Raw genomic sequence first — 18,296 nt, forward strand, 5'->3', positions numbered from 1 at the left:
TGTGATGCTATGTATGCAAAGCACTGCATTTCTGATCTGCCGCATTCACATGTGTATGAATGGAAGCCTATGGGGTGTTGTAAAGCTTCAAAGGCTGGAAGGCTGGAAGCTTCAAAACCCCTGCCCAATAAAACATACCTGAAATTTTCACAGTGCAGTGTGTTGAGGTTCATTATGCACAAATGTTTGAGCATATTTGACCCAGCCAGTGCTTTTTTCAGTTTCTGTTACAGAATGTCTGAAATCTAAATCTTGGACCTTTTGTTTAAAAATCTGTAATTGGGCAAATATCTTTGGTATGTATTGCATGTAGACCAGGGTTCACCAACCCAATTCCTGGAAAGCTACCTTCCTGCTGAATTCATCTCCAACTATGTTTAAACAAACCTGAACCAATCAAGAAGGACCTGAAGCAGCACTTGATAATTAGAGACAGATGTTTGGTCAGGGTTGCAACTGAAATTTGCAGGAAGGTAACTCTTCAGGAAAAGGGTTGAGGACCCCCTGATGTAGGCTGTTCCTTGACACTTACCTCATTTTCCCTCTGTTTTTCAGATCCTAAATAAAGAGCCTCTGTCACCAACATGAGCTGGAGCTTTCTCACTCGACTCTTGGAGGAAATCCACAACCACTCCACATTTGTGGGGAAGGTCTGGCTGACGGTCTTGATCATCTTCCGGATCGTTCTGACCGCAGTCGGGGGTGAGTCGATCTACTCGGATGAGCAGACAAAGTTCACCTGCAACACAAAGCAGCCCGGCTGTGACAACGTCTGCTACGACTCCTTCGCACCACTCTCACACGTCCGCTTCTGGGTCTTCCAGATAATCATGATTTCCACTCCCTCTGTCATGTATCTGGGTTATGCCATTCATAAAATCGCCAAAACCTCAGAGGAGGAACGACACAAGAACCAGATTTACCAGAAGAGGAGGCACCACAGTCGCTGGAGAAATGGACACCATCTAGAAGATGCTTTAGAGGAAGAAGATGAGGACGCAGAGCCAATGATCTACGAAGAAGATGCACGAGAGATCAAAGCAGAGACCATCCAAGATCCCCTAAAACACGATGGCCGCCGTAGGATCATGCAAGAAGGCTTGATGAGGATGTATGTGCTTCAGCTGTTATCCCGTGCCATCTTCGAGGTAGGATTCCTGACGGGTCAGTATCTCCTCTACGGCTTCCGTGTCAACCCTTCGTACGTCTGCAACAAAATCCCATGCCCACACAGGGTGGACTGCTTTGTTTCTCGACCCACCGAGAAGACCATCTTTTTGCTTATCATGTATGTGGTGAGCTGTCTATGTCTGCTGCTCAATATTTGCGAGATGTTTCACTTGGGGATCGGTGCCTTTCGGGACACTCTTCGCAAACGTCGAAACCAGAATCAGCGACCTTCCTATGGCTACCCTTACTCCAGGAATATTTCCAGCTCTCCTCCAGGATACAACTTAGTTGTTAAATCCGACAAACCCGGTCGCATTCCCAACAGCATCATCTTGCCTGATCAGAACATGGATAGAGAGATACCAGAACAACACTGCACAAGTCCTGATGAGAATATCCCCACTGACCTGGCAACCCTGCACCACCATTTACGAGTAGCTCAGGAGCAGCTTGATATGGCATTTCAGACGTACAACACAAAAAACACTCATATTTCAAGAGCCAGTAGCCCTGTTTCTGGTGGCACAACGACAGAGCAGAACCGCATCAACATGGCTCAGGAGAAACAGGGTGCTCGGCCCAAAGCAAGCACCGAGAGGGCCGGGACAATAGTAAAAAATGGAAAAACATCAGTTTGGATTTAATAGAAAACTCTTCTTACCTGACTAGTTATTTTTCCTTAGAAAACATATTGCAAACTATGTTCAGCAAAGACATGATTAAGCATCATGTTCCTTGGGTTCTGTTGAAACATCTCCAAAAATGAAAAACAAATAAACTGTAGACGGGTAGTGATCATTTCTGAAGCATTCTTTGCATTGTGTCTCAGAATAACCGTTAACATGCTTCATGTTGCATATCTTAAGTGTTGCTTTTCTTTCTAATTTAAAAGGGCAAATCTGTTTCAGAAATCAGTCCTTTATTGTATCATTGTCTTAATTTAGTGTATAAAGCAATCTTTATGTATTTACTCCATTCTATCAGTCCCTGATACACATGATCTGATCTTTATGTTCCCCTAGTGTTATTAGACTGTGGCTCTGTTCCAAACCCAAGCGAGCTACCCGTCTAACCCTATTCAAAATACATGCACACAGTAAGATTAGGCTGGATTATTTATTACATTTCTCATTTGGTGTGATGCAGCTTTGCATGTATACTCTATTGAGCAATGCACTGTGATGAAAATTTCATCAAAGACGATGGAAGAGAGTTGCAAAAAACTCAAGCATCGGTATAATTTTGTATAAATATTATTTAAGAAAAACTTTATAGGCCTATGTATTAATCAAAATAGTCAACTTATTAAAGTGCACTTTTACAAAAACAAATGGTATGTGATCTTTTAACCTATTACAACTTAACATCTATAGGAACAGATGTAAAATGGAAACACTTACTTTACTTATGCCCTCCACCCCTTCTAGAGTATGGTGACATTCCGAGTGTCCGCCAAAGGTTGAGTTCCACCAAATTGGCATAGTGTCTGCCAAAGATCGATCTCCAGAGGTATCTGTCCTGGGCCATTCTTTCTACTTGTCTCCAGGTGTAATCCATCCTTGTGATGTCTGCCTCAAGGTCGCGACGCCAGGTGTTTCTTGGACGGCCTATCTTCTGCTTCCCTTGGGGGTTCCATCTGAGAGCATGTCTGGTGATGCTAGTTGGTGGTTTGCGTAGGGTATGCCCTATCCAACGCCATCTTTTCTTCCAGAATTCTGCTTCTATTGGAGGATGACAGGTCCTTCCCCATAGGTCGGTGTTACTGATCATGTCAGGCTAGCGAATCTGAAGAATCTTTCTGAGACAGGTGTTGACGAATGTCTGGATTCTTCAGGTGGTAAATTTGATTATCCTCCAGGCAGGGGGCACCATTGGCTGGTACGGGCCCTATGACATCATTCTGTCATTCTTTCCGACGGGGCAGGCAGTTGGGGGATGGGGTGAGATTGGAGGGGCGGGGGGGGGGGGTGGGGGGGGGGATGCTAATAGTAACTCTGCTGGCCCTAAAACCGTGTGGGCCCTTAAAAAGGAAAAGGAAACAGCTGGAATCATTGCGAGTGTAGGGTGGCACAGTGGTTAGCACTGTCACTTCACAGTAAGAATGTCACTGGTTCGAGTCTGTGGAGTTTGCATGGACTCCTCGTGTTGGCATGGGTTTCCTCCAGGTTTTCCCCCATATTCCAAAGACATGCGGTATAAGTAAATTACATGAACTAAATTGGTGTAGTATATGAGTGTGGGTGTAAATGTGAAAATGTATCCCAGTACTGGGTTGCAGCTGGAAGGGCATCAGCTGCATAAAAAACATATGCCAGAGTAGTTGGCGGTTCATTCCGCTGTGGCGACCCCTGATATATAAGGGATTAAGCCAATGGAAAATGAATGAATGAATGAATTGCGAGTGTAACATTTCCTCACTTTAACATTGTTGTTGCATGTACATAATGAGGTCTTGGGTTGTACATGATGCTACCTTAAAAGATAGACTGTAAAAATAAGGACAACTAACAAAGTTTTGGGATGAAGCCTTAACGCTAAGTTAAAATGATACTTTTCCCCTCAGTTTCCCCTCAAGTTTTTAAAACACCGAAAACTGAATTCTACACCCAAATATTATATATATATATATATATATATATATATATATATATATATATATATATATATATATATATATATATATATATATATATATATATATATATATATATTCTGTAAGTGTGTTGAAAAAGTGCTTGTGTATTCCTGCCTCTATAAATGAGAGTGGTCTCATTGTTCAGCGATTTAGTATAGTGGCCTAGAGAGCTCAAATGCACAGTTGAGGTCATAGATATATACACTAGATATCGCATACGGAACCTGAGCATGCGTCAATAGTGCCACCACATTTGTACAGTGCTCACAGGACAAATGTCATTCAACCGCACTAGTCAAGATTAAAGCCAATGTGAAGATGCTGGACTTTTGCGCTGCAATACGGGTGTAAAAGAGCAAACAAAGAAAACAAAGCATAAAGGCATCACATTTCATAGGTAAGATTTAGTTTTTTACGTTTTTGTATGTTACGAACTTTTGTGCTAAACAAGTATTGATGATAATACAGTCTCTTACTGCACTGACCATTAGGCAAAGTAGCACCAACTTGCCCTAAATACCTTGCTTACGCTAGTTTTGTTGAATAAAATCAGCAAATAATGTAAATGAAATTTGACAACAAGATGCTGCGGTGCTAGAAACTTCATAACGGAGATTCATTCACAAACTAATTGCTCCCTCCGTTAGCATTAGAAGTGAAAGCTGGAGAGGGGGGTTGTTTCAGGACATGGATTAGATCAAAATAAAAAGGGATGGAGGAAAATACATTGACATACACACGAACACACGCTCTTTGTCAGCAATGCCCATGTGGTCATTTAGCCTATCCATCAATATAGAAAATTGATGTAAAATTATAATTTTTGTAATTTAAAACAATTTTTGTATACTGGCCACTGTGAAAACACCCGATCATAGTTATATGCATATATGTGTATATCTCTAGCTCTGGATGGCCAGTCCCTCACTGCAACTTGGTCCAACATTCAATTCCAAGGAGTGCTACCCTGTACTAAAATGGTGGCTCTATTGACGGGTTCCTTCCAATAGACAACATTAGCGTAGGCGACATCTGATATAAATATCTATGAGTTGAGTTAAGTAAACAAAACACATGCAAACAGAACAACCCTAACAAACTAAAAAATAATAATAATCATAAATCCCCAGTCTGACAACACATATGCATGCAAAATAGCAGACCACAATGGAAATGCAACAAAAAAGTGACAAACCTGGACAGTGCATCAAGAAAGTAAATAAATTTTGTTAAAAATGTGTGAATAGTTAAAAAAATACTATATTTATATTCTTAGTCTACTTGGAAACAGTAAGATATGTTAATGTTTTAAAATAAGCTAATTCTGCTCAAAGAGGGTGCATTTATTTGACCAAAAATACTGTAAAAACAGTTCATTGTCAAATATATTACAATTTTTAATGAAAATTTTTTTTTCTTATTAAATGTCATTTCAAATGTAATTTTCAAAATTTTTATCATCATTACTCCAGTCCAATGTCACGTGATCCTTCGGAAATCATTTTACTATTATGATTTGCTGTTCTGTTATGATTTTATAGGTAAAAAATGAATAATAATGATTCATCAGAGGTGAATATAATTTTGCTTGAATCATATTAAAGAAACTAGATTTTTTTTTACACTTAAGGATTCTATTCTTTGATATATATAATAGCTAATATTTGTAATCTTTTTTACATTATAAATACATTAAAATATGATTATATTTGACGCTTAGCTACATAAGCTAATATCTTGAAACTGCATATTGGTTGAATGACTTAAAAATGTTTATCAATACTTACTTACAAGCTGTCTGACAACACAAAGTAAGAGCGTTAGATCATATTTGACAGCTAAATTTAGCAAATATTGCGTTGATGGGACGTTTATAGCCTCGTATTATCATCCGCCTTTTTCAAAAAGCTGGGTGGTCCATTGTAAAGTCTAGAAGGGATACAGCTGCGTATACTCACGTCAATATAGTATAATTTTTGTGACACTGTACATTAATAATTAATATTTTTACATTACTGTGATGATTGGGTTTAGGGCTGGGGTAGATACAGACGTTAATAAAATAGAATTAATGGGTAGTTTAATAAATAATCTAAATAATACTCGGTATAATTACTGTTTTTACATTACTGTGGTGCTTAGATTTAGGGTTGGACTAGGGGTAGACGTTAATAAAACACAATTATATTGATAATTTGATAAATAATTATCGTTAAATTCGGGCTGCAGCTGTATCCCTTCTAGCAACATCAGTCCATTGTGGAACTTCCGGTGTGGGTGGAGCCTGCATTCTGAGTACGTAGACAAAAATCGACGTAGCTTTCCCCTTCCATCCTGAGCACAAGTTTGGGTTTTGTCACATTTTTGGCTGTCGCCAGTTCACTTTCTAAAACCACCAGCAGCATCTGCAACCATGGTCGCCAAGCAGAGGATCCGTATGGCCAACGAGAAACACAGCAAAAACATCACCCAGAGAGGAAACGTCAAATCGTCGGTATGACTGACAAGTCTTCATCACGACGGCTAACGTAACGTTAAATCAACGGAATGCAGTGTATTAGCGTAAAGTTAAGCTTTTAACTGCAATATTAACATATCTAAATGTAGGCTGAAGTGAAATTGTGTTATCATAATTTAATGTTTTCGCTTTCGCCTCTATATCGCATAGCATTACTACAAATGAGCTGTTATAACTGGTTTAAATGTGATTTCGCACACAGAGGAACGTCAGTGAGGATAAAGTTTCGGTGGGACCGTGGCTCTTGGCGTTATTCGTCTTTGTTGTTTGCGGTTCAGGTGAGTTATTATGAGCTATCAATACATAAATTTATTAACATACTAGATTAGCATATGACGCCTAGTAGTTTAGTGAATCATATCAAAAGTATTTTGTTATACGAGTTGGTAATGGGTTCTTCGTGGAGTCCAAAATACGTAGACAAAGCTGACCTCCACTCAATTTTGGCACACTGTGAAACCTTGCTCTGCAGTGAAGGCCGAGATAACGTTAGTAATGCACTTTATTTACATGGACAAGGCTGGACTGATAGCGTGACGTTATCTGCTTGTTTTCACGAGGAACTACACGTGGATCTGCAGGTGTTGCTTCTCTCAAAACAGCACCGAATAACACCGCTAACAGTTCTGGATAAAAATGTCCAGCTGAAATTTCGCATATACTAATTTATCCTAACAAATTAGGCCATCTGAGATGTCCTACTGAACACCAAGATTTACCTGCATTGAATTTTTTAGATAAAGCTTTGGGGTCACATTTATAAAACTTTGCGTACGCTTTAAAAAATGCTGGGTTCCACACAATTTCTTTGTTTTTGTCCCAACACAAATCAATTAAGTTACACTGCAAATAATGCTTTTATAACTTGGGGTTTTTGCTTGTTTCTAGTCCAAAAAAGTTTCTGCTTTGGAATAAGGTTACTTTGCTTACCTTATTTGGCAGATTATTTATCTTGTTTTAAGATTAATAAATAAAATATTAATAAATAAATTTACTAGATTTTGACATCTTTGCTAAAAACAAAACACACATTTGTACTTCAGAAAACGCTTCTTGATATAAGATTCTTTAGATATTTGGATTTGAAACAAGACAAACCCTAAGTAAAGCATTTTTTGCAGTGTAGCTTAATTGTTTTTATTATTGTAAGTAGATTGAACGTAAAACAATTAAGTTGTACCCAAAAAACTCAAGAATTTTGTTGATTTGGCTCATTTTTAATAAATAGCTTGCATGCAGCAAAAACATTTTTGAGTGTAGAAAAATTCCTTTGAAAACTATAATATTCAAGTTAAATCAACTCAATAAACAGTTAAACTCAAAATTTAAGTTAAATGTGTTTACTTGTAGTCTACTTCTGGCTGCTCTCATTCTCTAGTCAAGTTTTTCTCTCAAAACAGCACTGAATAACACTGCTAACAGCCATGCCTAAAAATTCCAGCTGAAATTTCGCAGCTATACTAATGTATCCTAACAAATTAGGCCGTCTGAGATGTCCTACTGAAGACAACAAAGTTACTTGCATTAAATATATATATATATTTTTAGCTAAAGCCCCATGGTCAGGTTTATAAAACTTTGCATACACTGTAAAATTGCTGGACAAAAAATGCTTTTCTTCCTTAGTTTCTTTGTTTCTAGTAAAAAAAAGTCGTCTTTCTGCTTTGGAAGAATATTAATTTGCTTACCTCATTTGGCAGATTATTTTGCTTATTTTAAGATAAAACTTACTTAATTTTGACATCATTTCTTAAAACAAGAAAACAAATAGTACTTGTCCAGAAAATGCTTCTTGATTTTAAGAATTTTTAGATATTTGTACTAGAAACAAGACAAAACGCTAAGTATAAAAGCATTTTTGCAGTGTAGCTTAATTGTTTTTATAAATGTAAGTGGATTGAATATAAAACAATTAAGTTGTGTATTATTATTATTATTTTATTTATTTTTTTTAGCTAAAACGGTTCACGTTCATAAAACTTTGTTATAAAGAACAAAGTGAACGAAAATAGGAAGAGGCTTTGAACTTTTTTCCACTGCAGAGAAACCCCAAACTTCACTATTTTGTATTTGTTCCCACTATTTTACTTGATAATATTATTAATATGCCATAATCCAGTAATTGTGATGGACTTTCCCTTTTAAGCACATGCTGCAGGGGTTTTCAAACTTGGTCGTGGAGGGCCGGTGTCCTGCAGATTTTACCTCCAACTTGCCTCAACAGACCTGCACAGATGTTTCTAAAAAACCTAGTAAGAGTTTGATTAGCTAGCTCATGTGTGTCTGATTGGGTTGGAGCTAAACTTTGCAGGACAGCAGCCCTCCAGGGTTGGGTTTGAGAAACTCTGGGGTAGACCACAGGACCAATCACCACAAATGATCATTTTGCAAAAGAAGGGGTTTGTAAAAATGTTTCATTGAGCGACTTTTACAGGATTCAAATAAGGTAAAAATAAATGCATATTATAATACAGTGAACGTGTGTTTTAGACTTTGCATGCATGTCAACCTGTTCTTGGAGACTCCCAGACTAAAATATAAACTTTTCATAATATATAATACGGGGCATTTCAGCATCAGCTCGAGTGGGTTTGTTTGTGTGTCAACATATATCACATGTAGTATGTGACAAAAAGCTTGTACTGCTGAGTGTGTGTCGTGAAGCATTTTGCCTAGGCTGTGAATTAAAGGTGATAATGTGGTAAATAATGTTACATTTCTTGCATTTCATTGTCCTATATCATTGTGCTTTTTAAGATACCCATGGGTTTGCACAATACATCAGGATTAATTTAGTTTGGGTTTTCATTATTATTACTATCATAATAAAACAAAGTGTCAGTAGCTGTGAACTTACATTTTATGAATGGCTTCATTTATAAGTGTGTTGTATGCACAAAAAGCAGGTGGAAAGTACATATGCCACATACCATGTCAAATTTGTAATCTATTAAAAAAAAAACTTGACGAGAGAATGAGGGTAATTTTAAGCAGACTTCAAGTAAACATATTAAACTAAAAATTGAGTTTAACCCTTTATTGAGTTGATTTAACTTGAATAATTTTAAGGAAGGATTCTACACTCAGCTATTTTTAGCTGCTTGTTCAAACTACTTATTTAAAACGAGCAGAATCAACAATAAGTTTTTTTTGGGGGGGACAACTTAATTGTTTTATGTTCAATCCACTATAATGCATTTTCTAAAGAAGTACAAATGTTTGTCTTGTTTTTAGAAACTATTTGTCAAAAGTAAGTTTTATCTTAAAACAAGCTAAATTAAAACATAGCAAATTAATCATATTCCAAAGCAGAAACTAGATTATTTTTTATAGCATTACAAAGTTTTATGAACGTGAACACAGTTTTAGCTAAAAAAAAAAAAAAACTTGCTGTATGCAAATTTTTGTTGCTTCTGAAACATAAAAATACCGTATGTTTGCAGATATTTATGTAACTTGCCAAGTGAACATACTTGTTTATCTGAAAACAATGCTAAAGTCAATTATTCACCTTTAAAAAATGTGTGTTCTGTGTCAGAATATCTGTCTTTGTTTTGTTCTTTATAACCAGCACGCTGCCAGTTTACCCAATTATATTTACACACCCTGGGTTTCCTTGATGGAAAGCACAGCGTATGCATTGGAAAGCATTAATGCTATTTACAGAACTGGCTTTACTGACTAAATGCACGCATCTCTTTTGTATTGGCATGGGTATTGAAATAATTTAGTTCAATAAGCTTTTTTTTTTTGACAAAATAAATTCAGATTATTGATTATTATTTTATTTCATGAAATGCCAATGACCATAGTTTAAGCTAAAAATCATATTTAATCTTCTGCTTAAAGTCACCTACATCTCGGTTGATAGTTTGTCAATTTTGGGTGAACTACCCCTTTGTGTACTACCGGAAAAAGTACTTTATCTCCCTGCCAGCTGGTTTTTATTATTCAATGCATCAGGGATTTTAGGATATGGCCTAATATGATCTTTTTGACTGTGTCATAAACCGATCCATCTAGATTTGACGTGGCACATGTTCATTTGTTTCTGCCAGCTCCAGCAGGATTTTACCCATTATCTTTTGAGAGTCTGTTTGCATTGAATGAATGACATTTTCTCTGGTCATCTTGCTCTGTTTGCTTGCCCTAACGTTTGTGCTTTCAGTGATTTGGCAGTCTTTTATCTGATTTAATCCAGAAAGTGCACGTCTCTCCTGTATGAATTGACACTTTTAGGGGAAATGCAGGTAGTTTGCATGACTTTCCTGAGAGAAAAGATAATAAAGAATACATTTATTTGCCTTATTTTTTATGTGAAATGGTGTACCCTGCAGCTATTGTAAGTTGCTAGTTCATTCGCTGTAGAAAATGCTGGGTCCCACACAATCGATTTTTGTTCGGGCAACATGAATAAATTAAGTTAAAGAGCCCATATTATACATGAAATAGGGTCATATTTAGGTTGTAAGGGTCTCCAACAACAGTCTAATATGCATGCAAGGTCAAAAAACACTTTGATGGTCTTATAATCTGCATTTATTTTTACCTAATTATCCCAGCGACTCCCATATGAATCGTTCAGCGATTCATTTGTTCCCAACCCCCTCCTCAGCGCGAAGCTAATCTGCGCTGATTGGACCGATGACAGCCTGCTGCGATTGGTTGACAGTGACAGGCTTCAGCACGAGACAGAGTGAAATGCCCAGCAGATAATCAACAATATAAAAGTATTCACAGTGCACACACGCTTCATAGTGTAAGGCTTTTTTCACACACACACAACCCTCCTCAGAAGAACTGGGGAGATCCACGCGAGTCTCCTAGCCGTCACACACTCTACCTGCTCTTTTTCTCTCTCTCTCTCTCTCTCTCTCTCTCTCTCACACACACACACACACACACACACACACACACACAACGCTCCTCAGAAGAACTAGGGAGAGCGGTCCTGTCTAGCTTACGATGGCCATAGCAACGACAAACGGCAGTGGAACGCGAGCTCACAAAAGCATTTAACGTTAAATCCGTAAACAAAGCGGCACGTGTCGCGTTTTCAACGTGGCTTACATGCGATAAGAGAATATAAAGAGTAACCGCGTGTACTGTACCAGGTTAACAAGTAACAAAACACAATAAATACATAATTTGCAAGCTAGAGTAAACGAGGCAACAATTTTAATTGCACTTACTTACACTGGTGAATAAACCTCAACCACTGACTCTTCACAGTTTCATCTTTGGGTAGAGACTGTCAATATTATCCATCTGAGCACAGCGTGACTTCATTCGACCGGCGGCGTCTGTGTGTGTGTGTCTAGTGTTTTTTCTGTGTTAGTGGGCGGGGCCGCAGGTTTCAAATCTCCCGGGTTTGCGCGCGTAACTACTGGCGAGGCTTGTTTCGTAGCCACGTCATCGCGAAACACCTAATGACTCGTTATCAAGACGACTCGTTTGAAGCACTATGAGTCGACTCTTTTATAGATGAATCAATAATTTTAAACACTGTACACTTACAGATTTAAGCCTTAGCTGGATATTTCACTTCACTTAGAGCTGTGTTACACACTACATGGAAGGGCATTTTCAAAAACCCATAATATGGGCTCTTTAAATGATCAGTTTTTACAAATTTAAGTGGATTGAACATAAAACAGCTAAATTGTCCCCAAAAAAGCTCATTTTCAAATAGTTTGAACAAACAGTTCAAATAATTTGAGCGTAGTTTACCCAAAAAACAAATTCTGTCATTTACTTATTCACTTATCACCAGTGGTGGAGGGAGCACACAAATAAGGAGTAAAAGTACAGAAACCATAATAAAATATTATTTACAGCAGAAGTATAAATTATTCCTTTAAGCATTACTTGAGTCAAAGTTTAAAAGTACATTATATTTAATTTACTTTAGTAACAGGTTACCGGAGACTCACTCTGAATGAATCATTTGAATCAGTGAGCTGTTTACTTATGAACCGATACCAGTCCAACTGCACTGAACCCGTTTAAAATTCAATTAGTCATGAATTAAAAGCCACTATCTTGTCTTTCAATTTCTCCACTCGATTAATAACTTTTTACTCTGCTACATTTAATACATTTTGTTTTTGCATATAGTGAAGTAAAAGTATTTTAAAATGCATATACTTTTATATAGTACAGTACAGATACTTAAAATGTGTGCTTAAGTACAGTAGTGACACTGGTTGTCACAAACCTGTTTGAGTTATCATTTTTCTGTTGAACTCAAAAGAAGAAATTTAGAAAAATACTAAACCTGTAACCATTGACCTTCATAGTGTTTGTTTTTTCTACTACAGACATAGATAGTTAGAGATTTGTTAAATATTTTCATCAGTTCACCGCACTCACCGCTGTTTACTGAGTGTAACCACAGATACAGGGACACTGGAGTGTTTTAAAGCCGTGAAGATCAGTCGATTCATCAGCGGAGTGCTCATATGTCAGCTTATAAACAGACCAGCTGATCTTAGCGGCTTTAAAATTCTCCAGTGTCCCTGTATCTGTTGTTACACACAGTAAACAGCAATGAGAACCGATAACCTTCACGACCAATCACAGTCATTTCTGTTAAGCACATGAACACAATGGCAAATCAGCGCCGTTTAAGAATGTGCTCAAATGTTAGCAGGAAATGGACGTTTTAGTTTTTTATACCGATTGGTATCGAATTCCAGTATCGTGACCACACTAATTTAGAGGGAGTAAATTGACTCATTTAAAATTTTTAATGAAATATTCCTTTAAATGCGTCAAGTCATTAAAACAGATCTGATAATACAAAGGGTTATTGTATCAGGCCTGTAGCCAGTCTAATGAAAGGGGTGGTTCTTTTTTTTCACAATTAGTGGATACGCCTCAATTTCTAATCAATTACGAGATTTAAATACTGCATTTTAGTGACATTTTAAGCTGTTTTTTTTTTTTTTTTTTTGCTAGTTTAGCTAGTTGGATGGTCATCACCACACTTTTTGATGTACCAAAAATATTTCCTAAAGATTTAGAATAAAGAAATATGAAAAAAATACTTATTTTTAAAATACAAATTTATTACAACCTATAGAAAACAAATGGGAATCTGGTGTAAGGTTTTTAATTAAAAGCTGTGGCCTATTGTCATTTATTAGGCAAATAACAAAATGGCTAGCAATATTCAACTGTCTTCGATCTGAATTTGGCCATTTTAAATAAAAAATAATTAAAACATAATAATTAGGGATGTCCGATGATCCAATCACATGATCGGAAATCGGGCCCGATCACGTGGTTTCAGACTCGGATGTTACCTCCCGCTCAGGACTCTTGATATATATATATATATATATATATATATATATATATATATATATATATATATATATATATATATATATAAAACATTTTTTAACACATCTAGTTAGGCGGTCACACAGAGTTGGACCTCTTTCTTGCGTTGCTGTTTCTGTGTGAAGTCATGCAGCATGACATCACTTTGTTGCAGAGATTGGTTAAATGCCGGCAAAATAAAAAACGAAAGCAGCTTGAAGCGGAGAGCATGTGTACGTCTGCGATCCGGATGTATTATAAAGTTGATGATGACAGCATTGCCATAGCAAACTGTGAGATATGCAAACTTTGGATTGCCTGCCGGGTATTTTAAGTTGAGGTGCTGTTTGTGTTTTATATTAGATTTTCTTTATGTTTACTGTTGCACTAAAGTCGAAAAGTGAAGAATTTGTTATTTATTACCTCACAGAAGTGCTCTGTTAACAAAGTTGCTGAATGTTACAATAAGATGAATTAAATAAACATAAGGAAATCCTGGATCTGTTTCTTCCCTCTTCTTTATTCTTTTTTATGTATTATAGAAGTATCGGATGAGGTATCGGTAGATACTTAATCAAATGACTCGGACTCCAGGGCAAAAAAAAACCTGATCGGGATATCCATAATAATAATAATAATAATAATAATGTAGAGCTTCACAATGTTTCTAGCCTCTTTTGTAAAAAAAAAAAAGTTTATTTGAAAATTCATGGGTGACAAAAATAGCCAAAATATATTCAAATTAATTTAATATGGTCTGCTTTTGGTGCTTCACCTTTTTAATGGTCATTTTTGTTTCAAGAACAAGCTTCAAGATTTAGATTAAAAGTTACTTGTAAAATATGTTCTCTATTTAAAAACAATACAGACGTGAAAGATGACTTCTCTTACGTCAGATTATAAAATTAAAATATTTGTTAGCATTGACCAAAGCCGGTTAGCTGAAGTCATGCTGAAGAGACGGCCAACAGAACATTGCAATTGGTCTTAAAGCCTTTGGGTTATTTTCACTATTTATGATGGCATAGCAGTCAAACACAAGAGCTCATGTATAGGACAAATTCTGGACCTTTATCAGTGAGGGGTGGGCATTCCCCATTATCATATTATTTTAATGTATTGTCATAAAAGCACTGGTTTATATTTCTAAGACTAGTAGTTTAGCCATATACAGTCTAATATTATTCCTAGTCATTTACCCAATACCCATAGCGGTAAATCAACTCAGAGTCCTAAAACATTCACATAAAAGAGCTTTGCTAAATAAAGTGGATGGGAAAGCTGGCATTTGTTGTTCTAAACCTTGAACTAATTTTTCCTCCTCCACTTTTCCAAGGCTGTAACGTAGGCTATCTAATGTCATGCTGGGACTCACTGTTTTTTTCCCTTTCTTTTTTTTTCTCTCAGCAATATTCCAGATCATCCAGAGCATTCGAATGGGCATGTGAACAGGACCAGTGACCTTTCGCCAGTTCTTTCGCCTGATTTTGCCAAGGAGCCCCACATAAAGGCTTTGTGTTGATATTTTTTAAAAATCGATTTCTCTTCTTTGAGGTGCAACAATCCTGTCATTCCTCTCTGGTGCCTTTATAATGAAGACAAATCAGAAAGCCATAATAACATTCCGATCAATTGTAACGTGATCGTCTGTCAATCTACTCTGATCTAATGTAAAAATCTTAACATGTTGCAAAGAGCGAGGTGATTCCTAATCCCTGACTTCTCGTTCATTCCTGAAATTATTGTGCAAAAAAAATGTTAGTGTTTGCTTTTTGGAGATCCAGAAACAGCCAGCTATTTTCTACTTTGCACAGGATGAAGCGTTACGAATGAAACGCCAGCCAATTCATCTAAATCACAAACGTTTTTCAAAAACTGTATTACCTCTCTTCTATGTCTAGTCTTTGTAATTTAACTGCTGCTGCTTTCCTTCCAGTAACTTTGGCCTAAATAATCAAGTTCTCTGGCACATATTCTTGTCATTGCGGTGCTGTTGACCATAATGCAGCGAGGCTTAGCGATGCAGCTTTTTCAGATGCTATAAATGTCATGATAGCGTAATGGAGTGAAGAGGAAGAGGAACAGAGCTGGACGAAAATAAAATGTTTCAAAAGAGGAAACGGAAAGTGTTGTTTATTTTGTTTTGACCAACAAGTATAAAAAAACTGTATTATGAAGCTAACGTTAATCTGATGTGTTCCAATCAAGATTTTTCTCTCTGCTGTAAAAAACACAGCATATGCTGGAAAGCTGTTTTGATGCTGGTCTTGTTGCTTTCATTGCTGTTCTTACTGGTACCAGCATTAATACTAGCAAGACCAGCATCAAAACATACCTTTTTGTCATTTTTGCGGAATTAAGTCCGACTGAAGAGCTTTATTCTGTGGAAACAACCATCTACATGCAGGGGCGGACTTGGTAATTTGGGGGCCATAAGCAATTCCAGGTATGGGGGCTCTAGCATAGAAACTCTAAACATTTTCTTTTTCTATATTTTTCTCTGTAGATATTTTGTAGTGAATAAACCACATGTTAAAAATATATTTTAAGTGGAAACTTTATCTTCTTGATGTTAAATTATATACAATCAATTCAGACACACAAAACAAGTTCACAAACTATGTGAAGTTAATTAGCCATATTTGTGATTTGCATGTGCAGTACAAAAGGAATTTTCCACTACATGGGGGCCCCGATTTTGAAAAGAAGTAATAATCTTAAAATCATAATGGTTATAGACGGATTTTACAGCATTTGATAGAAAATCAATAAAAAAAGTTATATGATCTATAGGCTTCATGGCATTGTGTGCAGTCCCCTAAAACCCTGGGGCCATAAACGTCTGCTTACCTCACTTGTTAAGTCCGTCCCTGTCTATGTGTACATTATCCTGCATATTTTATAGCAACCTGCCATAAAACTAAACGATTAGAGATAAAACGTTAATCTGAGCTGTAATAACAATAACTCATTATTTAAACGTAATACTGACAGAAACCAAAATGGCTACTTTTATTGACATTATTAGTCACAAGATGGCGCCAAACGGCCAAAAACAACAGAGTGAATGTTGATATCAGTAGAGATAAGGTTTTTTTTTAGTACCTCAGCCACTTCCAACCTGGTCTTCTCTTAGCTGGGAGATGACCAGCTTAAACCAGGCCGGTCAATCTGATTTTAGCTGGTCATTCCCAGCCAAAACTCTAAAACCAGCCAACCAGCCTAGGTGTTTGATGTTTTTTTTCCAGCAGGGAGCCTAAAACTAATTCTAGTAATGACTTATGCTGGTAATATATTGAAATATTGTACTTTAATTTTAACGTTGATGTTACTGGCCTCTGTAAACTTATAACTTTTTTGTTAAATTGGCTGTAGTTGCAGTTCGTTAAAACATTCTCATCCACTTTTTCTAAACCGGTTTTATTCTGTCAAGAACAATACAGAAGAAAGCTGGAAACGGCTTGGAAATTGTATGGACTGTTTTTCTTTCGTTCATTCATTTTCTTTTAGGTTTAGTCCCTTTATTAATGACGCCACTGTGGAATATTTTAAGCAGCGCATGCCGTTTCAGCAGCAACCCAACACTGGGAAACACCTATGCACTACTGCATTCACACGCATGCACGTACATTGTTTTATCCCTGTCATGTGTAACTTTACTGTTTTTGTATGTGTAATTATGTGTTTTATATATATTTTTTATTTTAGGTTGCCTTTTAAAATCTGGCAGGGGGCAACAGATGAAAATGAGCCCTTGTGGCTAACTCTGGCTTATTTACAGTCTCACTGTTTATTAATAAGCATTGTCCCTGTTAAATAAATTACGGCCAATTTAGCTTATTCAGTTTACCTATAGCACATGCATGCACTCTTTTTTTTCACTTGTTCAAACGACTTAGTTAAAATGAGCTGAAACAACACAATTCTTGAGATTTCATTGGGACAACTAAATTTGTTGCTCAATCCACATAAATTTGTTAAAAGTGTTAAGTTAACTTAATCGATTTGTGTCGGGACAACATGAATGAATTGTGTGGAACCCTGCATTTGCAGTGTGTCTTTGGACATGTTGGGGAAACCGGAGCACCCGGAGAAAACCCACGCCAACACGAGGAAACATGCAAACTCCACACAGAAATGCCAACTGACCCAGCCGGGACTCGAACCAGCGATCTTCTTGCTGTGAGGCGATCGTGCAACCCACTACTATTGGGTGCATTATTTACCTTTGTTAAATCGAAACATTCCCGATACTAACATAAAGACACAAATAATGCAACTCAGCATGAATTATAAGCCTCCGTGAACCTATAGAACTTTTTTAAATATACGGTAATTGCAGTTCAGAGACCCAAATTTCTTAATTCTGTAATCATTTACTCGTCCACTTGTTCCAAACTGGTTTGCATTTCTTCTGTTAAGAACAACTGAATATATACTTATGAAAGCTGGAAACAGGTCGGACATTTTATGGATCGTGTTTAACAGAAGAAACTCAAACGGATTTGAAACCTCTTGAGGTTGAGTAAACATGAATACGTTTACATTATTGGGCGAACTATCACTTTAATACATCGAAACATTACCAATAATAGCATAAAGGCACAAAGAATGCAACTTGCTATAAAACCAAGAAAAATAATAACG

The 18,296-nt window shown here is 36.8% G+C and overlaps 2 protein-coding genes across 2 annotated transcripts in view; both read left to right on the forward strand.

The window, feature by feature from the left end:
* Positions 1-2,445, forward strand: part of gjc2 (gap junction protein gamma 2) — a 32,431-nt gene extending 29,986 nt beyond the window's left edge. Inside the window, exon 2 of the mRNA XM_056471096.1 lies at positions 556-2,445. Within this exon, the coding sequence (XP_056327071.1) occupies positions 585-1,814 (1,230 nt within the window). The 5' untranslated portion in view covers positions 556-584 and the 3' untranslated portion in view covers positions 1,815-2,445. The remainder of the gene's footprint in view (positions 1-555) is intronic.
* Positions 2,446-6,081: 3,636 nt separating this feature from the next.
* zgc:92744 (uncharacterized protein LOC436846 homolog) lies at positions 6,082-15,769 on the forward strand. The gene is made up of 3 exons (XM_056471106.1): positions 6,082-6,299; positions 6,526-6,601; positions 15,057-15,769. Exons 1-3 carry the CDS (start codon positions 6,219-6,221, stop codon positions 15,095-15,097), a joined length of 198 nt encoding a protein of 65 aa, XP_056327081.1. The 5' UTR covers positions 6,082-6,218; the 3' UTR covers positions 15,098-15,769.
* The last annotated feature ends 2,527 nt before the right edge of the window (positions 15,770-18,296 follow it).

The sequence above is a fragment of the Danio aesculapii genome, chromosome 2 (assembly GCF_903798145.1).
Source record: "Danio aesculapii chromosome 2, fDanAes4.1, whole genome shotgun sequence".
NCBI classification, from domain to species: domain Eukaryota; kingdom Metazoa; phylum Chordata; class Actinopteri; order Cypriniformes; family Danionidae; genus Danio; species Danio aesculapii.

Coding starts and splice junctions, on each gene's coding strand:
- zgc:92744 (XM_056471106.1), top strand. CDS start 6,219: ATGGTCGCCAAGCAGAGGATCCGTATGGCCAACGAGAAACACAGCAAA. Junction 6,300..6,525: donor GAGGAAACGTCAAATCGTCG/GTATGACTGACA, acceptor TTTCGCACACAG/AGGAACGTCAGTGAGGATAA. Junction 6,602..15,056: donor CTTTGTTGTTTGCGGTTCAG/GTGAGTTATTAT, acceptor TTTTTCTCTCAG/CAATATTCCAGATCATCCAG.